Here is a 24,481-nt window from a genome sequence, read left to right on the forward strand (position 1 = left end):
ATCCTGGCATTAGTTTTTGGGGAGTGGCTTTGAAGGGGGGAGGTAGGATATTTTGGTTTGAATCATTTTAAATTTAAGCCAAAATTGCTAGGCTTGCGTAACGACCCTGTTTTTAAAAGCTAGAGATGCATGTAGTAAATACTATGAATATATATATATTTTTTAATGTAAAGAAATATTTATTAGATCAAAATAATACAATAATAATTACAACAAATATAACTGTTTTGTTGCAGAGAATTCAAATATTCAGGGCTACTGATCAAATATTCAGGGATATCTGGGATGTAAGTCATTTTGCCTTGTTAAAGTGATCAAAGACCAAATCACGTCCCTCACTGGCAAAACTGATCTGTTGTGAAGGGGGCTTGACAGTGATCTAACCTCAGTCCAGCTACTCCACCTTCTCCCCATCGGACGTCCTCCTCCAGAATCACATGACAACGGGACAGAATGTTCCTCAGCACGCGCTCACTCCCCTGGAGCAGGCTGGAGTCTGGGTGCTCCTTCCCTGTCCACTGCAGCAAACTCTGGGAAGAACGGAGGACGGGTCGGCCACAAGGCGGCAGCCAGTACAAGGCGGCAGCCAGTACATATCACGTGGTGAGATGATATCCTATCATATCACCAATTTAACCATGTATGATCATATCTGCACATTAGGACAATGTTTTGTCAAGTGGATCCCTCTAGTGGTCACAAACAGGATTTACCACAACAACAACGACAACAAAGCAGTTGACGAACAGACAAGTCACGAGTTGTTTACGCGATGGCTTGATTAAAACAACAACACATTCAAAAATGATAGGACCTGCCTCATATTAGACAAGTGGATCTCACAGAGAGCTTTCATAGATAGGCTGGGTCCAGTTCAGTGGTTCAGCATTTGATAACAGGTTCCAGAGGTCACAAGTTCATACCTCCCTTTTGTACATCACTTTGGCTGAATGAACACATTCTTGTTATTCTGACAGACAGACTACCTGAATGTGGCTGAGGTAACTGTGTACCCGGGAGACAGGAGCCAGCAGCAGAGACAGCAGTTTCAGTTCCTCCCTCTCCACCTCACAGCTCTGAGGAAGCGGGCAGAAGGGGAAATCACTATAAAAACTTGCCCAAGTATCCATTACAAAGAAAAGTCATCATTACTAAACGAAACTGAATACAGGACAGCGAGATTGCGTCATAAAGACCTGCATGGTGTGCATTTTCTTAGAGAGCTTAATCCTGTCAAACTCCAAAGAGAGGAAGGCTGCCAGGGTGCTTGTGTATCCATGATACGTGTCTGTAAAGGATGACTGGGCAGATAAAGACATTAGCAATTAAGTAATTAGCACAGTTGGCGTCAGCTAGTTAAAGTACAAAAGATTACTGGAAAGAGGAACATTTTGAATTACATCGTTATGGCCGATGAGTTGAACAAATATGTCTCCAACAAGGCATTTCCAGTGTTGTGCTGAGAGTCTCTCCTCCAGAGTGTTCCTGAAGAGCAGGTGTCGCTGTAACAGCTGTTCCACGAACTTTAGAAATGTCTGACTAGAAAGAGTAGAAACACAGCAGCCACTAGTGTGTTACAGAAATTCAGTTGGAACTGGACAGTAGCAGAGCTTTTGAAGCTCTGACTGGGTTTTTAACATGACGTTAGACAGGTTAAGGTGCTTACTATGGCTCCAGGTTGCTTTGCAGGACAGGCGGTGTCTTGTACTTGTCGTAGAGCTGGTTTAAGATCGACACGTACTCCCATTCTGAGTGCAGAAGCTGCGTGGTCAGCTGCTGTCGTTCCTCTACACAGGAGAAAGTCATAAAACAACAAATGAACATAAGATGAATTATCACTTATAAAAAATAAAACATAATTCATGTAATACATATCAATTCAGATTAGCTATAACTTGTGTAAATGATACTACATAAATGATAACCACATCATTTTTTTACAAGCAAATATTTGACTAAGAGAGAATGTGGATGGAAAGGGACATGAACAGGTGTTATTTCCGCCGCACAGGCCTACCTGTAGCCTCACACAGCCCAGCTTTGAGCCCCTGCAGGTAGCAGTGGAGGAGGACTCGGCCCCTGGGGGACGACACAGGTGGGCTGGAAAAACACTCACAGTGGCTCCTTCCTGCCCCAGGCCCTGAGTCACTGCCAGGTTACAGAGCAACAGTCATCAGCTGATTAAACCACACAGGACAGAGGCCTCGCCTTTATACAGTAATGTTGTTGTTTCTTTTCATTTAGCAGATGCATTTATCCATAGCGACATAAGATACTGCATGTAGGAGGTAGAGCAGAAAATCAAGGATCAGAAGTGCAGTTCTAACAGTGGTTCTGTTAGAGTCAAGGAACCAGGCACAGTCTCAAACATCTCAGACACCTGGCAACAATAACAATATTTCGGTATGTAATCCTTTCATTTATGTGGATGTTTGTGTTTCTCACGTTTCTCTCTCCTTGGCCGCGGGGCCCGGCCCCCTATCAGGGGCCTTTGCTTCCTGTTGAGGGATCTGTCTGCTGCAGCACAGCTGCAAAATCTGGCAACGCATCTCTCCAAGCTCATCCTGAAAGGACACAAATCATTTCATTGGCTTTTCAAATAATATTATTGTTGATCATCATGAAATAAATGTATAATTTGGGGGATCAGGATTGAGACGGTTAACTTAAATCCTTCTACTCAACAGAAAATTATGAATGTATGTCTACTGTTCCCGTCCGTGGTGACACCAAACCTAGCCACTCAGGAACCCCGAAGCAGTCAGCCCCCCTCCTCTGGAAGCCCCTCTCCGTCTCACCCTCAAGGACTGCACCAGCGCCTCCAGGTGGAGGGCCTTCTTCTCACAGCTGCGCCGGTTCTCCTCCAGCTCCTCCCGGAGGAAGGTGTCCCCATGCTGGATCTGGCTCAGTTCATGCAGAGCGTTGGAGAAGCCCGCCTTCAGCTCCGACACAATGCCCTGGAGCTGGGGACAGAGGAGAACACAGGCTCCGGTGACGGCCCCAGGGAAGAGCACTGGAGCTCCAGATTGGAGGTGGGTGGTAATGAGGGGGTGTAGCTACCTTGGAGATTTCAGTGACTAGCACGCCCTCCTGAGGCTTCATCACCTCTACAGGAAGAACACAAACAGGGTTAGTGTACAAACATGCTGTGAGTGATATATGCACACACAACACACGCAACCCACACACTCACAGTGTTTGTAGTCGTTACACTACTGTTGTCACACTATTGCTTTCTTAGCTGAAGTTCAGCATAGAGAGTTTTGAGAGTTTCCTACTTAGAGAGGAATCTTCCCCTGGGAATACTTCCTGTTCTCTGAAATTGGACCAGATTGAATATCAGGGACACAATAGTGGCAAAGAAAGAAGTGAACCTCCTTTTTCTCTGTACTGTAGTCATGGTGAATATTTAACCTCTTCCAGACTATGAGATTCATACATATAATGTATTGGATTGGACAAAGGTCAATGTATAAGATAGCAATATGCACGTTTAATGGTTTTGATTCTGTATTTGAATTGTACAATTTTACAGTAGGCTACAGTTTTAAAGCTAACTAAAGTAATCGTCGAAAACTATGGTAATATTACATCTCAGTTGGGATATCTAACCGTGCATCTTGCATCAGTAAACAATACCTGAATATGGGTTGCCCTGCCAGCTCTCCCCTGGTGAGGGAAGTAGCAAGCCAGCCAAAGAGATCAACTCTGCAGGAGAAACGGCTGAAGTAGCCAAACTCCGTCCTTATAAGTCTAAAAAGCGACAGAAGGGGACACATTCACTACTATTGTAAAAAAAAAAAAAAAAAAACGGTTGCAACAAAGTAGACTTTTTATATTACAGATATCCAGTCAGGAATACAATTGATTCCGTTTTAATTTAAAAGTATTGTCACAAAACATGTTTAAGAGACTGTATATGACAACATTTCTTAAGCAGTATACTAGAAATTGTATCTATTGATACCAATAACATAATCTGAGACTGGAATGTTATAAACCGAGAACATGCGACAAAATATAAAATACAGCATTTGGAATGTCAAAGGCAACTTACCTTAACAATGATCTATGTTACAGTAACATACGTCGTTGTCCCAGTCATCAAGATCCATCACGCGTGAATCATGGTCGATACATTCCAAAGTCAAACACAAAATTTCCCCGCAAAACTATGATTTCAGTCATTTGTGGTGCTCCGGGATCGGATAGCACGCTTGGTAGTGGTGCATTTGGGCGAGGGCAGCAGATACTCGATACAGCGCGCAGTCTCCAGGGCACGTCAGTGCAAGGTGAGCAATCTGCAAGGTAGCTTGGACAGAGTAGTCAGTCGTGCTCTAGAACTAAAGGCCGAGTTATATTTTCTTTGATTCAAACATTTGTACATTGAACATTGTATAATAGCCTAAATACAAAGCAAGTATTTGGTTATAGATTACCACATTATTGATGTAATATTCAAAATAATGTTTTACTTTGATTTTTCGAATTATGTATAGATGCTTTAAAAGCTACACTTTGTGTCGGCTGTCATATGGTGTTGTACGTTTTATGATTATTAATCATGTTTCATCCAGCAATATTGATGACAGCTGAGATTTATTGCTTCATCGTCTGTTGTTTGCATTCACGGAGATTATAGGTGGATTTAGCAACTCTAATGAAATGAAAACCTCCACTCCGCCCAGTAGGTGGAGTGTATTGTCGTTGAATTCGAGGATACCCCAAGTAGGCGTGTCTAGATAAAGAGAGGCGCTCATTGGCTTACAAGCTCATATGTGTTTTTAAATCGAGGCTGTTGTTGCAGCCCGTTAAGTGCAGCTGGGTTGACAGCTGTCAAAATAGCAAACAGTGGTTGGTACGTGCATGAAGGTTACAAAGGAACAGGTAGCTAGTCTAATTGTACACAGTAGTTTTTTTCTCTCTTTCTACGCAGTTCCAGCTGGATTCCACACTTTCACCTTTCAGAGTTATAACTTAAAGCTGATCTGTGTAGAGCTACTGTAGTTAGCTAGCAATTTTGAAATAGCTCTACTGTAGAACTAGCTAGAGCTAGAGCTAACTAGTCTAGCTACTGTAGCTGTGCCCTAGGGCCACGCACTGATCTACAGTACTGTACCTAACCTAGCCAGACTAGCTACATTAGTTTTCCTGCTATGCTAGCTAGCTAGAATAACTTATTATTTATTATATGCAGTCATTGAGGGTTGGTGGCAAATACAGACGTACTAGTCAGCGTTTAGTTTAGGATGCAAGTTGCCTGTGTTTTACATGTGTGTGATTATGCTGTTCTTTCTTGGTTATTTTGAGCAGAATATGAGGACAAGCGAGTTCGATTCATCTGATGACGAAGATACAGGGGATGAACAGCTGACACCGCTACAGGTCTCCTGGTAAGTAGACTAACAGAGTTAGGGTAGTTGTCATAGGTCTGGCATGATGGATGGATAGTTTTAATTTAAACATAATTAGGTATTGTTTTATAGTTTACTATAAATGCTATTGTTGTTGTTTTCTTAACGTTGTTTTCACTTTCGAAGGTTACCTCTGTCAGTGGTCGAGTGTTCCCAGTTTCTCGGTATATGTTCTTTGCCAGGTGAAGTGCAGCGACAGTTTTATTCTTTGCTGTGGTGTTTTTTTGACTAACCATGACGAGATAACATAACTTTGTCACAAGTAACAAAAACATTTCTTCTGACGAGGCTCAAAAATAAAACAACAAGATGATAACGAGAAGTGGTTTTGTTTGACTGTAGGATGCAAATTTAAAGATGTCAGAAGAAATCTGCAGAGAGATGTCGGTAAGACGACCTCAAGTGTCATTTTCTCAGATAATGTTCTAGAAACGTTCTTTAATGATGATGTTTTGCCTGACGATGAATCCAACCCTCTTTCATTTTCTTGTAACAGTCTGTGAGGCCTGTGATGTTGTCTTTCATCTTGTAATGCTATGTGAGAGCATTCTCCTCACATAATTTCTTGTTTCTGTGCTAGGTGAGCTTCAGGCCCAGGGTGTGGAGGATGTGTTTGTGTTCTGCACAAGAGGAGAGCTCCACAAGTACAGGGTTCCCAGCCTGCTGGACACCTACAGGCAGAAAGGCCTCAGGGTGCACCACATGCCCTTCCCAGATGGGGGCACTCCTGAGCTAGACCAATGCTGCCAGATACTGGAGCAGCTTCAGTCCAACCTCCAGAACAACCAGAGGACTGTTATCCAGTGAGTATTATAGAATATCTCTAAGATCCTGCCTTTAAACTCATCGCCATGCCAACAGGCACTCCCAAGCACATGATCGTGACCACTGCTGTATTCCCCCCCCCCCCCCCCCCCCCCTCTGCAGTTGTTATGGAGGCCTGGGTCGCTCTGGATTAAGTAAGAATCATTCTTGTCTGCGTGTTTTGTGTGTTGTTTAAATGTCAGTGTCTCGTGACCCTGACTGACTGAGCATGTCCTGTCCGCCTGTAGTCGCTGTGTGTCTGCTGCTGCAGCTGTCAGTGACAATGACTCCCAACAAAGCCATTGAGATCCTGAGGGAGCACAGAGGGAGTGGAGCCATACAGACGGTCAAGGTGACATGTCCATATCAACGTCTTACCTATAATACAGCCACCACTCATTCACTACTTAAAGCAGTGGTTCCCAACCCTGGTCGTCAGGGCCCACTGTCCTGCACGTTTTAGATGTTTCCCTGCTCCAACACATCTGATTCAAATGAATGGGTCATTATGAAGCTCAGCAGAAGCCTGATAATGACCATTTATTTGAATCAGGTGTGTTGGAAGGGGGAAACATCTCCAACATGCAGGGTAGGGGGTCCCTGAGGACCAGGATTGTGAACCACTGACTTAAAGGATCTGTCCCTCATTTTAGAGTTGTATCTTTTTTTTCTACAGCAATACAATTTCCTGCATGAGTTCCGTGAGAGGGTCTCAGCCTACCAGGAGAGCAAAGTCGTCCCAACAGAACGATCTGTGTCTCGGTGATCACTTTCCCCCCAAATCTGGAGTTTGTGTTCAAATCTGTCCCTCATTTAGACAACATTCCCTGAATAATTATGTGGTGTCTGGTGTGTTTGCACTTTAAAATAAGAACCAGAATTCACAGTGAGGGCATGATCATGTTGGTGCAGCTGAATCCTCATTTATTTGAGAAATGTGCTTATCTGAACATTGGTCAATTTTTGAACTAAATCAGATTTTACTGGCACATTAAGGTAGGTTTACACATACACACTAGATTAAATACTATATATTGTTCTTAGCACACACAGGTGATAAACCAGGCCAAGTTTCATTGTCATTACTCTACCTGCTCTGGTGTTTGTGGTAATATGGTTCATTATGGTTCTGTCACTGTTGGTTAGCATGAACTTTCGAAATAAACTCCAAAACAGATATGAGTGGGATAGGTTTATTATGAACATTTCAACTAAAATTTGTATTCACTGGGTGTGACTTGTTGGAACTGAATTGACAAATGTACTTAAATTAAAACATGTAATACATCGCATATTCCTATTTCCCAGATAATGTATGAAAATGGCAATAAATAGATTTAGGGCTGATTTTATTTCAGACCGCTTGTCCCATGGTCCAATATTTGCAAACAAAACCTTGAAAAAACTCACTATTCCTGCAATATGATCATTTTAGTAATATCATGAAAATGGAGTGTAGAACATCCTTGAAAAACATGTCACAAAATCTACTGAAAATATACATTACGATTTTAGTAGTCTAATGATCGGATATTTGGTGGACAAGAACGTCTATGACATGGACAAGATAATGTCTAAAAAGTGATAAAAACAACTGGAGGGGAGTTTGACCTCATACATTTTGGACCATTCATTCATACAATTTGGGATTTATTTTTGATGGGTCGACAACATTTATTATTGAAACAAGAGTTGGCGATGACATGTCTTTAGAAAGAATGGAGATTTATATCAAACTGTTTGAAAATGTATCTTGTGACAACTGTATTGATTGTCCTTCTTGCAGACATTTTCCATAGTGATACATTTTCTTATGTAATTACTTCTTAAACCAATCTATGATCAGAGTTTCATACCTGTGTTGTGGCAACAAAATCTATATTCAACTTTCTACAATTATCTACTTCGTCATGTTGATAAAAGACAAAACTTTTTCTTAAAAGCTGGGCATCCATTTCACATCAAAAGCAGATCAATACCATCAATAGTTAGTCAAGCAAACAGCTGTGGATTTGACTGATAAAGTTCCCTGTATAAGAATGCCTACTATTCTGTAAACAATCAAAAATGGATGGGGTATAAAAAGAAAAAAAAACTTTATTTCAATTTAAAGCATTAAATCATCACAGCAAGAATGAAAATAAAAAAGAGTCCAGGTTGTTATTCCTCTTATATGACTTTCAACTTCAGAACAACACGGCTGCGTCCAAGATATATTTTTAAAAGGGACAGATGTTTCCAAAATGGCGCTCTGCACGGTGTGGGGGGTTGAGAGAGTTCGTCCTCATGATGCTGACAGGCTCCAGCAGGCCAGTTCTGCTCCAGACACTCCAAGCACAGTGGATCCACTTCCACATGCTGACTCACAGGATTCTCTCCGTTTTAAGAGCTCACCAAAACATAGATCATCCTGAATATAAAACACAAATTACAATGACATCTTACTGTCTTATGGGGATAGATGATTGAGAGATAGAAGGGGCACTTTATTCATCCACTAGCAGAAATTGCACAAATCATCTACAAGGTGAAGTGAAGACTGGACATTGAAAGGTAATGAACTAGTGTCCATACCCATAGAGATAGTAGAAGAAGGAGAGCAGGTAGAAAGCCAGTTTGCACCAGCCCTCTTTTTGACAGTAGGCCAGGATGTCAGCGTTCATGATGGTTGTAGGGTCATACAGCCCTGGGCCACTCATCACTGGACGGCTCGTATACCTGCACAACAAACAAGCATTAAATCACAACTCACTTAGATCAAAACAACGTTATTCCAGAAAGGCGCGACTGTGAAAGGTTTTTAGTTTGCCATAGCTGAGCTATAAAGCCACTGCTCAACTGACCTAAGGAGCTGGGTGACATTTAGGTTGGCACAGGAGGGTCAGAGATAGTGGTAGCTCAGTGGTAGCTCAGAGGTAGAGTCTTAGATATTACATATCTAGAGGTACCCGGTTCAAACCCCCACCTTTTATAAATCTTTGGATAAAAGTGGGGAAGTAAATATATGACATTCTAGAAACGCTAGGTGAACAGAGACCCACCTCCAGACATGGTAGGCCAGCAGGGGCATGTTGAGGCCCAGGGTGAGCCACTCCGCAGCACACAGGAACATCACGCAGAAGAACACATGAATGAGATACTCCGGGAGCACAAGCTGAAACAGTCAAAACACGATCAGCATTGTAGGAGCAACCACCCACATGTCCCCTAAACTCAGACAACAGACAAATAACTAAACATTGACTCCCAACTAATACCCTTTATGTAATTAGAAGATGTTAAGATTGTATGAAACTTGACTACGCAGACCACGCCATGAACATGAGTAAGCTTTACAACACAAGCAGATACAAAACCTTTTTGAGAAAACCCTTAAAACAGACGGTTTTCTCCTTGCTGTGCGAATATCATTACAGCCATACTACAAGGGTGTAGATAGACAACAGGGCATAGATAAATGTTGACTTTCAAAGGGCACTTACACCACATCTCCCATCATGCACAGCTGACTGACATGTGTGACATGCATCCTAGGTTTGACCACAGGGCATCCACACCTTGGTCTTTGGGGCAGTGTGCATCTTAACATGGTGGTCTAGGCTCACAACAGCACCCCTGCAGCACAACATCCCCTCACACGGGGTGCACACTGACAAGACGACCATGCGCTGTGTGTGGACAAGCAGTCGAAATGCTGTAGCCTTCTCCAAAGTGCCTCTGCTGGTACTAGTGTAGGGCGTTGCAGGGGGAGGGGGGGGCAGATGGAGTCACCACATGGAAGCCATGCATTCATGTGGGGGAGGGGGGGGGGGGAGAGGAGTGGGGCTTTACCAACAGTCCACAGATGAAGGGGTGAATGGGCATGTAGGAAGAGGGTGCAGGAGATAGGGTTGACAGGTAAAAGCCCTGCACTGTATTGCCAAATGTAAACTGTTGTTCAACATTATAATGATAAAGTTTTGTCAGTAATTTAGTGTTAACTCCATCTTGGGGAGAGGGTGGGGGAGTGGACATCATGTCCATGGTTCTACACAGATAAGCCCCTCCTACTTACTTCCCCATCCAATCAGTGATCCCTAAAAATTGCTGAGCTTGAGAGAATTAAGACCCTGCTACCATCTGTTCTGTACCCCCAAGTGATGTAAGCCTGAGCCAGTCAAGAAAATCTGGTGTACATTTGCTAATAGCTTTTCAAAGACACTATTAATAGCATGAAATTATATTTTAACCCATGAAAATATGCAATATCGTGTGTTCATATATATATGATCAATTCCTCAAATTATTCATTAATTTAGTTAATTTCATCATATACCAAATAAAATCATTTGTTTTAGTTAAGAACTGTGCATATTTCTCTCTCTGGGACTGATCTGTATTAAAGCTTGTTTCTGTGCACCCAGGCAATACAAAGTAAAGACTACCGAGCCCTGAGATCCACAGCTCAATTATGATCTAATCCAGAAAGAGATCCCCTCGGATTAAAAATCCTATTATCTGTATTAGAACAATGGGCCAAATATAGGATTGTCTGCAATTTAAAAAATAAGAGTTTGGGTCTTATCACAGGCAGTGCTCAAGTGATTAACACTAATGATTGTCATTTATTGGGATATTGAAAGTATCTTATAATCATAATTATTACAACACTATGCAAACAAAGGGTAGGTTGTAAAACTTCATGCAAGTTCTGAGCATTTGCAAGTCTTTTCAGTTAACATTTATCTAATTTACCAATAAGAGCATTGGACCTGCACACCTTGCTACCGGACAGTGACCCAATGATTCTGAAGATTCTTCTGTAAGCACGAAGCATCATCACAGCAGCGTTTTGAACTATTATGCAAGCTTTTGTTTCAAAACTGTTTAAAATAAATCTGCAGCTATGACAACTAGCAATTTAAATAATAATACAAACAGACACATCCAACTATCAAAGCTAAAATGGGGAAACTGTTACGTTTTAACCATATCAGGACAACACCATTTCTAAGATTGAAAATAAGAGATCACCAACAGCACACCACTCCCTCACTGTAAAATGACTGAACCCTAAAAACACAACACCAAAAATAAATCAAACAAAAAGAGAATCTTTCCTCTGAGTTAACTGAAAAGACAATTGCAAACACTCCCCCGTGCAGAATGACAGACTGGATTTAATTGAACTGGGCGGGCATTTTAACCGAAGATTGGTACAAACCTTCAATGCAATTTTGACTCTTTTAATCTTTTTGACCTTTTCAACTGTCTTTATGCCGTTATGTAAATGTAAAAAGCAGATTAGAAAAACAAAACAAAATGCGTTAGAATTTGTCATCTGACAAGATCACTCTCGATTAATAACAGTCATGTTATTTAGCATAACAGTGCAGAGAAGATTATTGAAAACAGGCTGGTTTAACTTCCTAGGTAGCTAGATACACACTTGCTAAAGCAGTCTGCATGCAGTCAAAGGAGGCAACTGGAAAAGCTTGAGTACAAGTGGACACCTACCGGATTAAGTGTGTTACATTGATCAATGGGATTCTTGTAGTCAGTCTTCAATTCATCGAATGCAATAATCTGGAGAAAAATAACATAGGACGATAGAATTAGCTACATGTTTATTCACTGATGATGTAATGTAGGCAATTAACCATCGTAAGAGGCACTAGCCAACAACATGAACGTAACTCATGAAGTGTTCAGGCAGGGGACGTGCTTGATGTACAGGATATCTAGCTACTTCATGCTCTTTTAGTAAAAGCAGAAAGCTAGCCAGGAAGCTACTAGTAGCAGGGGTCTTAGTTAACCACACACACACAGTACATGATTGCGCTTAGAGACCAAAGATGGTTCAGAAAGGTCTCCGATAAAAAATGCGAGTGTGATTCATTCCAAAGAAAACAAAGTAATCTTGGTTTGTTTATTCTAACCTAGTGCAAGTTATCTGGTTAGCCTAAAGTTAGCTAGCATTCTAGCCAGTCTCACCGCCACATTTGGGTGTGCCATTCATTCTATAATAGTACGTAGGTTCCCTACGCTGCGCAACGTTGTACTGTAACATTAAGGATATCGAATGATTTAATCGATATTTGACTTGACAATGATACTGGTCCTGACGTTGTAAGGATCAGGTGCGCAGCCCATCGTGGATCCGTTTCTTATGGTGCTGTGTGAGCTAACGTTAGCTTGCTAGACAACGTACTAGAACTGGTTCATTACAACAAGCTAGCATGAACATTGGCTAGCTAACCTACCCAGCTAGCAAAAATGGTCACAAGGTTTTTATCACATTACCGTATTAGCAAACAATGCAAGATAACTGTACTTACGTGCCAAATGGCGAAGAAAATTAGGGCTGCAGTCAGCAGAAGCGCAAGCATATAACAAAAGGCCGCGAATGTGAACGCCATTATTGTAGCTAGCTTTGCTTACTGGCTAATGTCTATAGCCGCAGCGTATCCCTGTGGTTCCTCAGTCCTCACCAGCTGCTGTTCAGAGGGATTCAGAACAAAATGCGTGGCCAGTCACATCGCGAGACTACAGTGTCATTCCTGCCTCAAAAACAAGATTTGGCCAGATATAAGATTCTCTAGCGAGGTTCTGCAAAGGAAAAGTTCATCTGTGTATGCTGTCTGTTATACGTAGCCAAGAGTTGTCATCAGTATAACATAACTTGTCAAATGTTGATCAAAATCCTTTGTGCCAACAGAGGAAGACATTTCCTACGGACTTATTTTTACAAATACATACATATATATTTGACTCTGAACAAAACAGTGAACATCATTGTCATTTTATTGGGATAATGGCAATTAAGACATTGTATAAAGCATGGAAAAATACAAAGGTCCACAGGTTTTACACCCGTAGGCAGCTAGGTATGTCACGTTTCAGATGCTGTTTTATATTTAAACAAAAAGAATAAGCCTTTTGATCTGATACAGTACAGAAATACTGTAGGAAAATACATATATTAAGAATATTTAAAAGACTTCAGAGGCCAAATATTACAAGTTCACCACAGAGGAGAGAAGGTTTTTATCATTAATGCAGATAAGACACAGGACACCATTATACACGATTAAAAACCACAAATGGTTGTCATTCATATGTACTTTTTCAGTTAATTTGCCTAAAGCATATGTAGACCCATAAAAATGACTGTTTCTAAAATGGTTTATCATGCCAAATGAAACAATCAATAATTCTATCAAATATTATCCATTAAGATTTTGCTGAGCTTTTTTAGAGGACTGAGTGAACATCACAACCTTTGAAAAGTACAGTGAGAAAGATTTACATAAATCCTATGCAATATATGTGTCTGTATTGCTAGTATTCTCCCCCCTACTGAAGAAGCAACATGCAAACTTGTTTTGATTATTGCTTGCATTGATAAGAATTCAAAGTAAGTAAAATTTAAAGTCAAGATACATTCGCTTTAAACAGAGAACATGCACAAGAAATCTGAACCTGGGGGAGTTTTCTGTCATAATTCAAACTTTGACACAAAAAGCATGCACTTGTATTTCACAGTTACCCGCAACATTTTCTGAGCAGTTTATAAAAATACTACCAGTTAATTGCACAGTTTCAGAGTAAAAGCAATCTTGTACAGCTTATACACTGATGAAGTTCAACGATTTAACATCAAGGCAGTTTCTGATCAAAATGTTAAGGTCATTTCATGTTGACATTAGTAAATAACTAAAATAATTACAATGATCATGTATTCACCAGAGGGAAATATGTGGTCGAATGTCATTATTCTATTTTGTTTTGTATATCCTCAGTTCATTTTGGTCTGAAATTCAGTACAAACATAAATTATGACCAAGCTGTTTGACAAGGCATAAATCATTGTAAGAGTATGGTTTTGAGTGACATAAGACACAGGTATACAAGAAACCTGAACATGCACAATGTCTCAGTTTTGACGGGCAAGAAAATTCTGCTTTGGCTTCCATAACTATTTCTTCCCACTGTGGGTGTGCTTCAAAGCTTCATTACACTCAGCAACTCTTGGCATATTTAAAATTCATTGTTGTTGAATAGAAAAACAACATTTATTTTCTCCCAAATTAGAAAATGATGACAGCAAACTTTGCCTGTCAGCAGCATTGACATTTAAGGAAGGTATTACAATAACTTAGAAATGCATGCTGCCCTGTAACGATACAACCTGGAACTTTGAGGTCTGGACCACAGCAATACATTAACCTGACTGAAGGTTAACAACTTTCATTACAAACTTACAGTAAAACTGTAAATGCTCATCAACAGTTGATGATAATCTATCAACAGAAACAGTAGTGTTATTTAGGATGGTCCAGTAGATAGCTGGCAACTAATGCCACCCAGTATGCAGTGTATCCTGGACCCTTCACGATTACAAAAAGGTTGTTTTCTAGTCTCAAGTAAACATTTTCATAAATACTCAAGTGCAGGAATGTTTCAGTTAAAAATATGTTTTGGAACGTGTTGTGCTCTGTATATCCCACAGGTCAGTCATATAACACATCATGTGTGGTTCTTTCTTGCACAGCTTGTCCTCAAAACAGTGATGACTAGAGATATGAAACTCCCACTCGAGCCTAACAAGGACGGCAGATACAGGGGATTACTTTTAGGAGTGCTTAGAGTGAAAGACACCCAAACAAATGAAGTGAAAAGAAACTGAATTTAGTTAACAAAATGTAATTTAAAAAAGAGAATGCATGTGTGCCTCGGATGTTGTTTTTCCAGAAAGGTAGAATGTGACAAGGACATAATCTAATTAGGTGCCAGAGTAATGCATACACTATATTAGGTCATATCTTTCTGACTTGATAAAAAAAAACTACAATTACGTGTTCATCAAATGAACAAGAACCTTTTTTCCACCACTTTCATGATCAGCTACAAAAAAAAAAGTTTTCTAAAAACAAAAAGTGGTTTTAGTTCCATATTCACTCTTTGTAAACTATAATAGAAAGAAAAAAAACGATATTAATGCCATTTAATTGCACCCAAATTCAACATAACTAGAGGAGAACACACCCTTTCAGGTGATGTCTCCCCTGTTGTATGTGGGAGTGTAACTAAGAAACAGACACACAGAACTGGCACGTTGGGAAAGATTATGTGAGAGGTAAAAAGAGGATGGGAAATTAGTTAGTGTTTTTTCCTCATGTGACAACACACTGGGTTGTCCTGATTATCCTTTTGACATCTCAGTTCATTGAATCAGATGCTTTTAGCGAAAGAACCCAAGTTTCTCTCTAAGCCACTCCTCGGTGAGATCCTCTGTGTTTCTGATCTCAAAAACCTTACAAAACGAGATAGATCAAATTATGAGTAAGTAACCCCACTCTTCACGAGTCATTTGTGATTTCTTTGAAATATATATGATTCCAAGAACATTTGCAATAATTTACCACTAAAGCACAAATTACAGTATTTAATACAACAAGCAATAGTAACGTTCCCCTGTCCACCACACATGCATATGAAAAGTATGAGTCCCTTAAAGGCTTCATAACACTAAGATCATACCAGTTGGCAGTTGGTCAATCATGAAGTGTGGAGAAACTATGCAATTGTACAGCTCACCAACCTTGGTCAGTTCCACCGTTTGGACCAGTTTGTTTTTGCTCCCAGCATACATCATCTGCTGCTCAGGTTTGCATCCTACAAGAACACCACCACCACCCCCCCAGGAACACAATTAGAGAACGAGCCTCTCATATGCCAACAAACATGGTCTACCATGGTCTCATGTTCTAAATCTTACCCACTGGACTGGAGAAGATGAAGCAGAGAGGATAAGACACACGACCATCGTCATGTTGGTACTTGTAGCTATACACCACAAATGTACATAATGCTAAGGGAAATTATGTAGAATTGTAATGATAGTAGCAATTTTTTACACTTTAGCTGCAGGATCGCAGTGAGATAAAAGGATATCTAGGTTGTCTCTCAGGCAGCTCATCCTTCAGATCGTCCGGGGAAATATCCTGAAAATTAAAGACATGATACAGATGTGACTCACAATAACATTTTCAGACACTTGTTGAGGAGCCTGGAAAATGTGAACCCTACAAATCACAGAAGCTGAAAGAAAAGGGAAAATTCAACAACAACAAAAAAATCCAGTTAATCATAAGGTCGGGCCAACTAAAACTGCGTTAAAAATGCGTATTCTTCTCCGGTGCTTGTAGACTGTGCATCCCAAACCTAGCTGAACCATACGCTCTGTCCTAGAGCTGGTCCAGTAATAAAAACATCTACATTGCTATTAGGCAGACCTGCGCAGGAAAAAATCCAGCAGCTACATACTTTAAACACTTAACTCAAGTTCTCATGATCACTAAACTAAAACTGCAGTGTGTATTGGATGCAAGTGGCTTAATGTTACACAATTAAAAAAAGACTTGCCTCATGTTCTTCATCCAGGATTACAAGCTGCTTGTCTTTGTCAATTTTCACTGAAATACATAGATAACATGCATTTTAGAAGAAAGGATTTTTATAATGAAATCCAGACTTACCATGTTTCTGTAATAATATAACCAAAATACTTACTGATTATAGCAGCATTATTGGTTTCCTTCCGGAAACGGAACTCTCGAAGTTTCTTTACCAACTCTCCATCCACATCACAAACTACCAGTGATTCACTCTAAAATACAGTCAAGAGTAATGCAAACAATTAATCAGTTCAGTCGAGAGGTTTCTGCTCGCATTCTACAGCCAATGTACAGTTTATTGTACTACAAATACTGTACTATAAGCATTCAAATACCGTGGTACAAGCATAGCCTACGCGTTTTGTGCGTGTGGTCAACTGTTTCATAAACTTCCAACGCAACATGTCCTATTTGTCATAGCAGGTTCATAAACATACCAAAATGCTAAATCTTCTCATGTGCATATGATGAGGCTCTTCATTCTTTAGTCCTTTGTCCAAATCAATAATACGTGTATTTGCACTCTGATTTGATCAGCTGATCAGCTGATGTCTCATCTCAAGCCACGGAGACGTCAGCCAACTACAGTAGTACAGTACCCAGTACAGTAGCTAGCTAGCACCACTAGTTAACAGGAAATAAGTCAACTGGTTAGCTAGTAGCAATCTGAACATGAAACTGGCAAGCACCTCACGTTTATTCGAACAAAAAAATGGAATGTCACTGGGCAGACAAAACGGTGGCGGGGACATACAAGTTTATTGCAAGTTAGGTACTCGTTAACTCTCAATTAAGACCATGCCAAGGTGATCAGTTAGCTACCTGCCTAACTAGCTATCTAGCTAGCTCTAGCTTTTCTGGTCTCCATTCCGAGGCATGTTGCAGCACATCACACTGAACTGGGTTGGGTGGAACTGCATTTGGAAACATATGGATACGCTTTGCGATCGTTAAATAAAAGAATGGCCGCAAACCCATTGTTACATGAAAGTGCGAGGCTGAATGAAATTCGTGTGGTATTTTCTGTCGAAATATACGCAATAACTTACCATTTTCTCTGAAGCTCAGGCTCAAGAACTATGTTGACCTGAAGAGGGCAGTGCTAAATCAAAGGTTTTTTTCAACATCGATCATTTTGTGACTGGACTAGCTAGCCAATCCCACCCAACATGTATTTAAAGGAGCCAGTAGCTATCATGAAAATAATGTGCCTAGCGATGTTGCATTGACTCGTCAGTAAAGCATGCGGAAGGATCTATCCTATTTTTGTTTTTATAAACAAAAAGCCAAAGCATTCAGCACAGCTGTACACTTTTCGTGGCAAATGTAACAATGGCAAAATTACATGTCTAAATGGCTACTAGGCTTATGTTATTAAATTGTTATAAAGTTTGCTCAACGAACACCTCTGACAAAGTGACATGGAAGTTTAGAACCCTGTTTAGGCCTCAACACAATTGTAACTGTAATTTGTCGATTATCTAAGATTTAGTGCATTAAATGTATACATTTCCCATTTTATGTTTGAAATCTTGCACATCGTCTCAGTGGAGAAAATATTTTCTCAGAATACGGTGTCGGAAGGCCAGGCTGATAATTATATTGTGTTACTGTAAAAAACCTTTACACCAACAAAAAAATGTCTTAAGAATTTAGTGACAGCTTTAGTAGAATTCAATTTAGATTTGAGTTGTGTTAATGGACAAAAAATACTTTTGTATGTTCAGAGGGTCGGACGGGATCTAATATGAACTTTGGTATGGTACACACACCCCCTTGGTTCCACCCTGTGGTTACGTCATTGTAGAGGCGTGAGTGTGTACTTCCTTTGCTTGGATATTTTTGCAGCTAGCTAACAAGCTCAGCTGCACTGCCTGTGTTTTAGCTAGTACCTAGCTACTTTTAAATTTCATCAGGCATTTTGTTGTGTTGCTGACTGTTGAATTCTTGAGAGGCATCCATTTTGTGGCGAGGTAATGTTAAAGTCAAACGTACTTAGTTTAGATTAAACTTTTATTGTAAGTTAGCAAGCTAACGTTAAACAACAACCATCTTAAGAAACATAGCTAGCTGGTAGCTAGCTGTGCCAAGTATTTAGCGAGCTAGCTTGATGGGTTGACATGCTGTTCCATTATTCTAAAACTAAATTAAAATTAAAAGCTGTAGTTAGCTGACTTTTTCCATTAACAACAACGAGCTGAAAAGCAGTATTCATCCAAATTGTCTTCTCAGTTGATGCCTCTTGAAGGTGTCTCACAATGTTACTGTAACTTTAATAGAAAGCCAATTCAGACTTGTTTCAGACCACCTAACGTTAAGCGGTAACATTACATATTAACGGCAATATGAATAGCTTTGCTAGTTTGCTGTAAGGACTCAAATGTCATAAGACTGCCCTTTTTTTAACTCAAACTGTTTAATTCCTTCTTAGAACATGGCTGATTTCTCGGTGAGTTCAAGTTTTTAATCTCCATCCAGAAAGAGTAAAGCCATAGTTGGAATGTTCTCCCTTACTGTAGTTAGTCTTAGAAATGTATGGTTATGAATGTTGGAGGTCATGGTATCTTTTATTTTACATGCAGCTGGCAGATGCCATTTCGGATGATGTCCCAGATCAATCTAGAAAAGTGGGAAACACCAACCCATCTGCCCCCGGCAACGGTGCTCCTTCTGCTACTAATCCAGGGTGGCCTGGTGCTGCCCCTGGAGCTCCTACCCAACCCTCTGCTCCTGGAGGGTTTCCTGGGGGACCACCCATGTCCGGTCCAGGGGCTCCAGGACAGTACCCTGGAAGCCAGGGACCCTTTCCCTCAGGCCCTGGAGCACCAGGGCAGTATCCTGGAGCACCCTCTGCCCCCAGTGGGTTTCCACCAGGCCCAGGGATACCTGGACAGTATCCATCAGGACCAGGGGCTCCCGGACAGTTTCCCTCAGGCCCTGGAGCACCAGGACAGTTCCCTGGGCAGTACCCCCCTGGAGGAGACCCTGGACAGTTCCAAGGAATGCCATACCCTTCTGGAGTCCCAGGGCCATTCCCCTCCAGCCCAGGTGCCCCCCCAGGGCCAGGCTGGCCTCAACCTGGTGGTGGGATGTATGGACCGGGGGGCCCAGGAGTCTTCCCCCCTGCAGCTGGCCCAGGGGCCTTTCCAGCTTTCCCAGGTGGAGCCTTTCCCCCGATCCCTCCTGGCTCGTGGGGTCCCCCAGGTGGGGCAGGCTTCCCCCCCCAGCCCGGTCACCCTGGATCGTTTGGCCCGGGGCCTATGGGGCCATATGGAGGACCTTCTGCTCCGGGAGGCATGCTGGTGAGTATCCAGGCTACCGAGGTTAGCGTCTGGCATGCTTCTTCATTGCGTTTTCATCTATGTCTCTGATCTCTGCTTGAGTATCTGCTGCTATTCTTTCCCCAACTGCGCACTCTGGCTCTTCTGAGGGGCTGCTTCTGCAGGGTATAATGGTGGTGTCGTCTGGTGGTCCAGTAGCATTGTGTTTGGGAACAGGATCAGTTGTTGGGGCTTCAAAGCAACATTCAAAGTTGTAAAGAAAAAAAGGTTATTGAAGATCTAAAATTCTTGTTTTTCAGCCCAGATATAATCCTCCATATTTTTGAAAGCATGAATGAACTACTCAGCTTTTCAGTCGGACGATGACATCACCCCCTGCAGATGAACTTTGAGTAGCCAACAAGAGATGCAGCATAATGGACTTCGGTTTAACTTTAATTAACTTTAATTGAAGTGCAATATAATGGCCGGTGCCTCACCTATGTTGAAAAGGACACACCAACAAATTATGAAATACAAATCTGTTCTTAGCCACGTGTTCTCTTTGCTTCAATAATGCAAAAATATACCAATAACATGATGTGTTGTATGTTTTGTGTTCACAATCAGTTAATAAAATTATTTTATTTTCACATTATTTCTTTGAACTTGACACATCTATATTATTAAGATAATTTGTAGTGCAGAGGATTTGGGGGAAACAAACATGCCCATAATAAATACATCAGGAAACATTTATTTAATACTATTTATACACCGTTTTTAAACTGAAAGTAGGTTCTAATGCTGCATTATTTGTAGAAAGAATCTGCCATTAGTGTAGTGTACAGTGTAGATGTGGATATACTGAGGTTATGACTCATTAGGCTTGTGCGGTTTGGAATGTGGGTGAGGTTTTACAATTGGATCGTTCTCAACCAAGGAACAGATGATTCACGGTGAAGTTTAATTTTGGCCATAAGTTTATATGCATGCTATTTAATTATTTTCCATAAGAAAGGCATGTTTTTGTAATGGTCTGCAAATATCTTGTCTCTTTCAGATGGTGCCACATAACCTCCCTCTTCATGCTGGTATTATGCCCAATCTGATGATCACAGTGGTGGGGGAACCCATGCCTGGAGCTGACAGGTTTAGTTCCAGATAGTTCACACCATCATACTATCACAAAAAAAAAAGTGTTTTATGTTGTTGATTGTGCTGCATGGTATTATGCACTACTGTGATAAAGATATTGAGCAGGAGTTTGATGGCAGCAACACCTCTCAAAAAAGTTGGGACAAGGCCATGTTTACCACTCTGTAGCATCCCCTCTTCTTTTAACAACAGTCTGTATCTGTCTGGGAACTGAAGAGACCAGTTGCTGGAGTTGTGGGAGAGGAATGTTGTCCCTTTTGTGTCTAACACAGGATTCTTGGTGCTCAACGTTCCTGGGTCTTCTTTGTAATATTTTTTGTTTCATGATCCACCAAATGTTTTTAACTGGTGAAAAGTCTGGACTGCAGGCAGGCCAGTTCAGCACCCGGACTCTTCTATTGCCAAGCCATGCAGTTGTAACAGATGCAGGATGTGGTTTAACATTGTCTTCCTAAAATATGCAAGGCCTTCCCTGAAAAATATGTTGCCTGGATACAAGCAAATGTTGCTCTAAAACTTGTATATGCCTTTCAGCATTGATGTTGCCTTTCCAGATGTGCACGCTGATCATTCTATAGGCACTAATGCACCCCCATACCATCAGAAATGCAGGCTTTTGAACTGAGCGCTGATAACAAGCCGGTTGTTCCCTCCTCTTTAGTCCAAAGGACGCAGCATCCAAGGTTTCCAAAAATATTTTCAAATTTGCAAGGCCTTCAGGTGGCGTCAGGTGGCTGAGCGGTTAGGGAGTCGGGCTAGTAATCTGAAGGTTACCGGTTCGATTCCTGGCTCTGCCAAATGACGTTGTGTCCTTGGGCAAGGCACTTCACCCTACTTGCCTCGGGGGGAATGTCCCTGTACTTACTGTAAGTCGCTCTGGATAAGAGCGTCTGCTAAATGACTAAATGTAAATTTCAATTTGTCTGACCACAGAGCAGTTTTCCCACTTTGCCTCAGTCCATTTTAAATGAGCTTTAGCCCAAAGAAGATGGCAGTGTTTCTGGATCATGATCACATGTGGGTTCCTCTTTGCATGATAGAGCTTTAACTTGCAATTGTGGATGGCACGGCAAACTGTGTTCACAGACAATGAGTTCTGGAGATGTTTCGGAGGCAGGCAATGATTTCCATTACAGAATCATGCCTGTTTTTATGCAGTGCTGCCTGAGTGCCTGAAGATCACAGGCATGCAAAATGTATTTTCCCCCTCGTCTCTTACACAGAGATTTCTCCAGATTCTCAAAATAATGTTATTATATTATGTACTGTAGATGATGATATATTCAAAGTATTTGCAATTTTACCTTGAGGAACATTATTCTGAAATGGTTCCACAATATGTATATGCAGGTTTTCGCAGATTGGTGAACCTCTGCTCATCTTTACTTCTGAGAGACTGCCTCTCTAAGATACTCTTTTTATCCCCAATCATGTTACAGACCTGTTTGCAATTAACTTAGTTAGTTGCAAAATGTTCCTCCAGCTGTTTATTTTTAGTAACACATACTTTTTCCTGCCTTTTTATTGCCCCAGTCCCAACTTTTTTGAGAGGTGTTGTGGCTATAAAATTGGCTTTTTTCTATAAAAGTTTAAACATTTGATATGTTTTCAATGATCTACTGTGAATGACATGAGTTTTTGAGATTTGCAAATCATTGCATTCTGTTTTCATTTACATCTTACACATTGCCCAACCTTTTGGGAATTGGGGTTGTAGATCACACTTTGTCTCATATTCTTAATAAATTACAGGTTCCATATTGACTTCATCAAAGGTGAAGACATAGTCTTCCACTTTAATCCTCGGTTTCATGAGAAAAGCGTGGTCCGGAACTCCAATCTGGATGGTTGCTGGGGTCCTGAGGAGAGGGACGGGGGGTTCCCCTTCGTCCCAGGAAGGCGCTTTGAGGTAACCTGATGAACAACAACACAGTACAGCATTTACACATCGTTACTGTATGGTATTTATTTCATATCTACTACTGTAGTGTAATCAGGGGAGTCAGATGGCTGAGCGGTTAGGGAATCGGGCTAGTAATCAGAAGGTTGCTGGTTCGATTCCCGGCTGTGCAACCAAATGACGTTGTGTCCTTGGGCAAGGCACTTCACCCTACTTGCTTCGGGGGAATGTCCCTGTACTTACTGTACTGTAAGTCGCTCTGGATAAGAGCGTCTGCTAAATGACTAAATGTAAATGTAATCACTGCATATCAGTGTATCACCATTGATGTACACTAATTTCTACTTAATGGAAGCTGGGCTTAAATGTGTCCTCTTTTGTCTTCTCCACCAACCCCCTTTTTTGATTTTGGGGAAAGGTTAGCTGTCTGCTTAACGAATACATGTTGTGGCTGTTTCCCCCCTGCAGATCAAGATCCTGGTGGAGGAGGACGCGTTCAAAGTAGCCGTGGACGAGAACCATCTTCTGGAGTACGAACACAGAGATGAGGATTTTGAGGACGTGACTCTGCTAAGAGTGGTTGGGGATGTCAATCTCTACAATGTGGCTCCAAGCATGATCGATGTGTGAGAGGAGAGGTCCAGCTCAACACTGACCGCCTGACTGAAACACTGCTGTTCCCATACAGCAGGCAATTTATCTTTATTTGGTAGAGGTCAAGGTTTTTTGGGGTCACTTTCAAATATGTGTATGTCATGGCTATCTATACCTTTTAGCAGGCAAGCGATGACACATGCTATGGAAAACATGTTAACACAAAAGATGTAGGCTACTAAAACGGGGGGGGGATAAAGTACTTGATGCTGCATGATGTTATAAGTCAAGACAACTAATAGTCCTAAACATTTCCATTACATATATTATATACATAGTAGTTATTTTGCATTTGGCTTTCTGTCTAGTTCCTATACCTACTCATTGTTTTCTCTACAATCCCTGAATTAATAATAATGTTTTATATTTATGATGCATGTGTGTTCATGGACACAACATAATGTAACATAATCTACTTTATTTAAGTTTGGCACGACTCAATGAATTCGAATCCAGACCCTATTATTACAGATTATATTTTAGTATTGCCATGGCAAAAGTATACCCTTTGTTTGTCAATATTAATCATGTACTATAGTCTTAAATGACTATTGCATGATCATGAGGAAGGCAAGTTACATTAATGTACTCAATTTGTAAGATAGAGAATAACTGTTGCCAAAGAAGGTGGACTGATGTTGAAAAAAGGTTTGATAAATAAAGGAATTTTGACAACTGGCTATTACTTTATAGATACCTTTAAATTTACTTTGAATATGTAAGGCAAATTATTGCCAACTACAGCTGCCTAGTCATAATGGGGACTTTAATAATAAATCTCTAATAATAAAAACGTAATATGTATCACAAGTATGTTTTCCCGGTATATCAGAAAGTAGCCTTATGTTTCAA

The 24,481-nt window shown here is 40.9% G+C and overlaps 5 protein-coding genes across 7 annotated transcripts in view; 2 read left to right on the forward strand and 3 right to left on the reverse strand.

Annotated features, from left to right (window-relative positions):
* Window positions 1-4,474, reverse strand: part of si:ch211-67f24.7 (uncharacterized) — a 7,506-nt gene extending 3,032 nt beyond the window's left edge. The window contains exons 1-11 of the mRNA XM_062469161.1: window positions 4,058-4,474; window positions 3,640-3,753; window positions 3,061-3,107; window positions 2,799-2,963; window positions 2,446-2,564; window positions 2,018-2,148; window positions 1,667-1,787; window positions 1,401-1,539; window positions 1,197-1,301; window positions 987-1,076; window positions 385-530 (exon numbers count right to left, since the gene is read on the reverse strand). Coding sequence (XP_062325145.1) covers window positions 385-530; window positions 987-1,076; window positions 1,197-1,301; window positions 1,401-1,539; window positions 1,667-1,787; window positions 2,018-2,148; window positions 2,446-2,564; window positions 2,799-2,963; window positions 3,061-3,102 — 1,058 coding nt within the window. The 5' untranslated portion in view covers window positions 3,103-3,107; window positions 3,640-3,753; window positions 4,058-4,474. The remainder of the gene's footprint in view (window positions 1-384; window positions 531-986; window positions 1,077-1,196; window positions 1,302-1,400; window positions 1,540-1,666; window positions 1,788-2,017; window positions 2,149-2,445; window positions 2,565-2,798; window positions 2,964-3,060; window positions 3,108-3,639; window positions 3,754-4,057) is intronic.
* Window positions 4,475-4,753: 279 nt separating this feature from the next.
* cdkn3 (cyclin dependent kinase inhibitor 3) lies at window positions 4,754-7,812 on the forward strand. Of its 2 annotated transcripts, none has more exons than XM_062469165.1 (8): window positions 4,754-4,887; window positions 5,314-5,393; window positions 5,541-5,596; window positions 5,757-5,801; window positions 5,995-6,217; window positions 6,342-6,373; window positions 6,467-6,570; window positions 6,895-7,812. In XM_062469165.1, the coding sequence occupies exons 1-8, from the start codon at window positions 4,867-4,869 to the stop codon at window positions 6,982-6,984; spliced, it is 651 nt and encodes a 216-aa protein (XP_062325149.1). In that variant the 5' UTR covers window positions 4,754-4,866; the 3' UTR covers window positions 6,985-7,812. The 2 variants fall into 2 exon arrangements, with proteins under 2 accessions (XP_062325149.1, XP_062325150.1); XM_062469166.1 differs by having other exon boundaries at window positions 4,835-4,858.
* Window positions 7,619-12,799, reverse strand: cnih1 (cornichon family AMPA receptor auxiliary protein 1). The gene is made up of 5 exons (XM_062469169.1): window positions 12,536-12,799; window positions 11,715-11,783; window positions 9,260-9,372; window positions 8,793-8,936; window positions 7,619-8,628 (listed from the first exon to the last, which is right to left on the reverse strand). Exons 1-5 carry the CDS (start codon window positions 12,614-12,616, stop codon window positions 8,601-8,603), a joined length of 435 nt encoding a protein of 144 aa, XP_062325153.1. The 5' UTR covers window positions 12,617-12,799; the 3' UTR covers window positions 7,619-8,600.
* Window positions 12,800-12,983: 184 nt separating this feature from the next.
* gmfb (glia maturation factor, beta) lies at window positions 12,984-17,842 on the reverse strand. The gene is made up of 7 exons (XM_062469170.1): window positions 17,707-17,842; window positions 16,773-16,869; window positions 16,626-16,675; window positions 16,153-16,204; window positions 15,979-16,059; window positions 15,802-15,875; window positions 12,984-15,513 (listed from the first exon to the last, which is right to left on the reverse strand). Exons 1-7 carry the CDS (start codon window positions 17,707-17,709, stop codon window positions 15,442-15,444), a joined length of 429 nt encoding a protein of 142 aa, XP_062325154.1. The 5' UTR covers window positions 17,710-17,842; the 3' UTR covers window positions 12,984-15,441.
* A 608-nt stretch (window positions 17,843-18,450) lies between these two features.
* On the forward strand, window positions 18,451-24,304 carry lgals3a (lectin, galactoside binding soluble 3a). Of its 2 annotated transcripts, XM_062469275.1 has the most exons (6): window positions 18,451-18,630; window positions 19,089-19,106; window positions 19,240-19,959; window positions 20,981-21,069; window positions 22,828-22,984; window positions 23,444-24,304. In XM_062469275.1, exons 2-6 carry the CDS (start codon window positions 19,092-19,094, stop codon window positions 23,603-23,605), a joined length of 1,143 nt encoding a protein of 380 aa, XP_062325259.1. In that variant the 5' UTR covers window positions 18,451-18,630; window positions 19,089-19,091; the 3' UTR covers window positions 23,606-24,304. The 2 variants fall into 2 exon arrangements, with proteins under 2 accessions (XP_062325259.1, XP_062325260.1); XM_062469276.1 differs by lacking the exons at window positions 20,981-21,069; window positions 22,828-22,984; window positions 23,444-24,304 and adding an exon at window positions 20,238-20,575.
* The last annotated feature ends 177 nt before the right edge of the window (window positions 24,305-24,481 follow it).

Source organism: Osmerus eperlanus, chromosome 9 (genome assembly GCF_963692335.1).
Source record: "Osmerus eperlanus chromosome 9, fOsmEpe2.1, whole genome shotgun sequence".
Classification (NCBI taxonomy): Eukaryota; Metazoa; Chordata; class Actinopteri; order Osmeriformes; family Osmeridae; genus Osmerus; species Osmerus eperlanus.

Bases quoted from the DNA above. Each gene is read 5' to 3' on its own strand.
- gmfb (XM_062469170.1), bottom strand. The intron at 16,676-16,772 runs GTAAGTATTTTG...TATGTATTTCAG, and splicing joins CAATAATGCTGCTATAATCA to TGAAAATTGACAAAGACAAG. The intron at 16,205-16,625 runs GCAAGTCTTTTT...TTTAATTTTCAG, and splicing joins TCCTGGATGAAGAACATGAG to GATATTTCCCCGGACGATCT.
- lgals3a (XM_062469275.1), top strand. The intron at 19,960-20,980 runs GTGAGTATCCAG...TGTCTCTTTCAG, and splicing joins CTGCTCCGGGAGGCATGCTG to ATGGTGCCACATAACCTCCC. The intron at 21,070-22,827 runs GTTTAGTTCCAG...AATAAATTACAG, and splicing joins CCCATGCCTGGAGCTGACAG to GTTCCATATTGACTTCATCA.
- cnih1 (XM_062469169.1), bottom strand. From the start codon at position 12,616: ATGGCGTTCACATTCGCGGCCTTTTGTTATATGCTTGCGCTTCTGCTG. The intron at 9,373-11,714 runs GTAGGTGTCCAC...TGACTGTTTCAG, and splicing joins AATGTAACACACTTAATCCG to CTTGTGCTCCCGGAGTATCT. The intron at 8,937-9,259 runs GTGGGTCTCTGT...TTTGTTGTGCAG, and splicing joins CTGGCCTACCATGTCTGGAG to GTATACGAGCCGTCCAGTGA.
- cdkn3 (XM_062469165.1), top strand. From the start codon at position 4,867: ATGAAGGTTACAAAGGAACAG. The intron at 4,888-5,313 runs GTAGCTAGTCTA...TATTTTGAGCAG, and splicing joins TGAAGGTTACAAAGGAACAG to AATATGAGGACAAGCGAGTT. The intron at 5,597-5,756 runs GTGAAGTGCAGC...GTTTGACTGTAG, and splicing joins CGGTATATGTTCTTTGCCAG to GATGCAAATTTAAAGATGTC.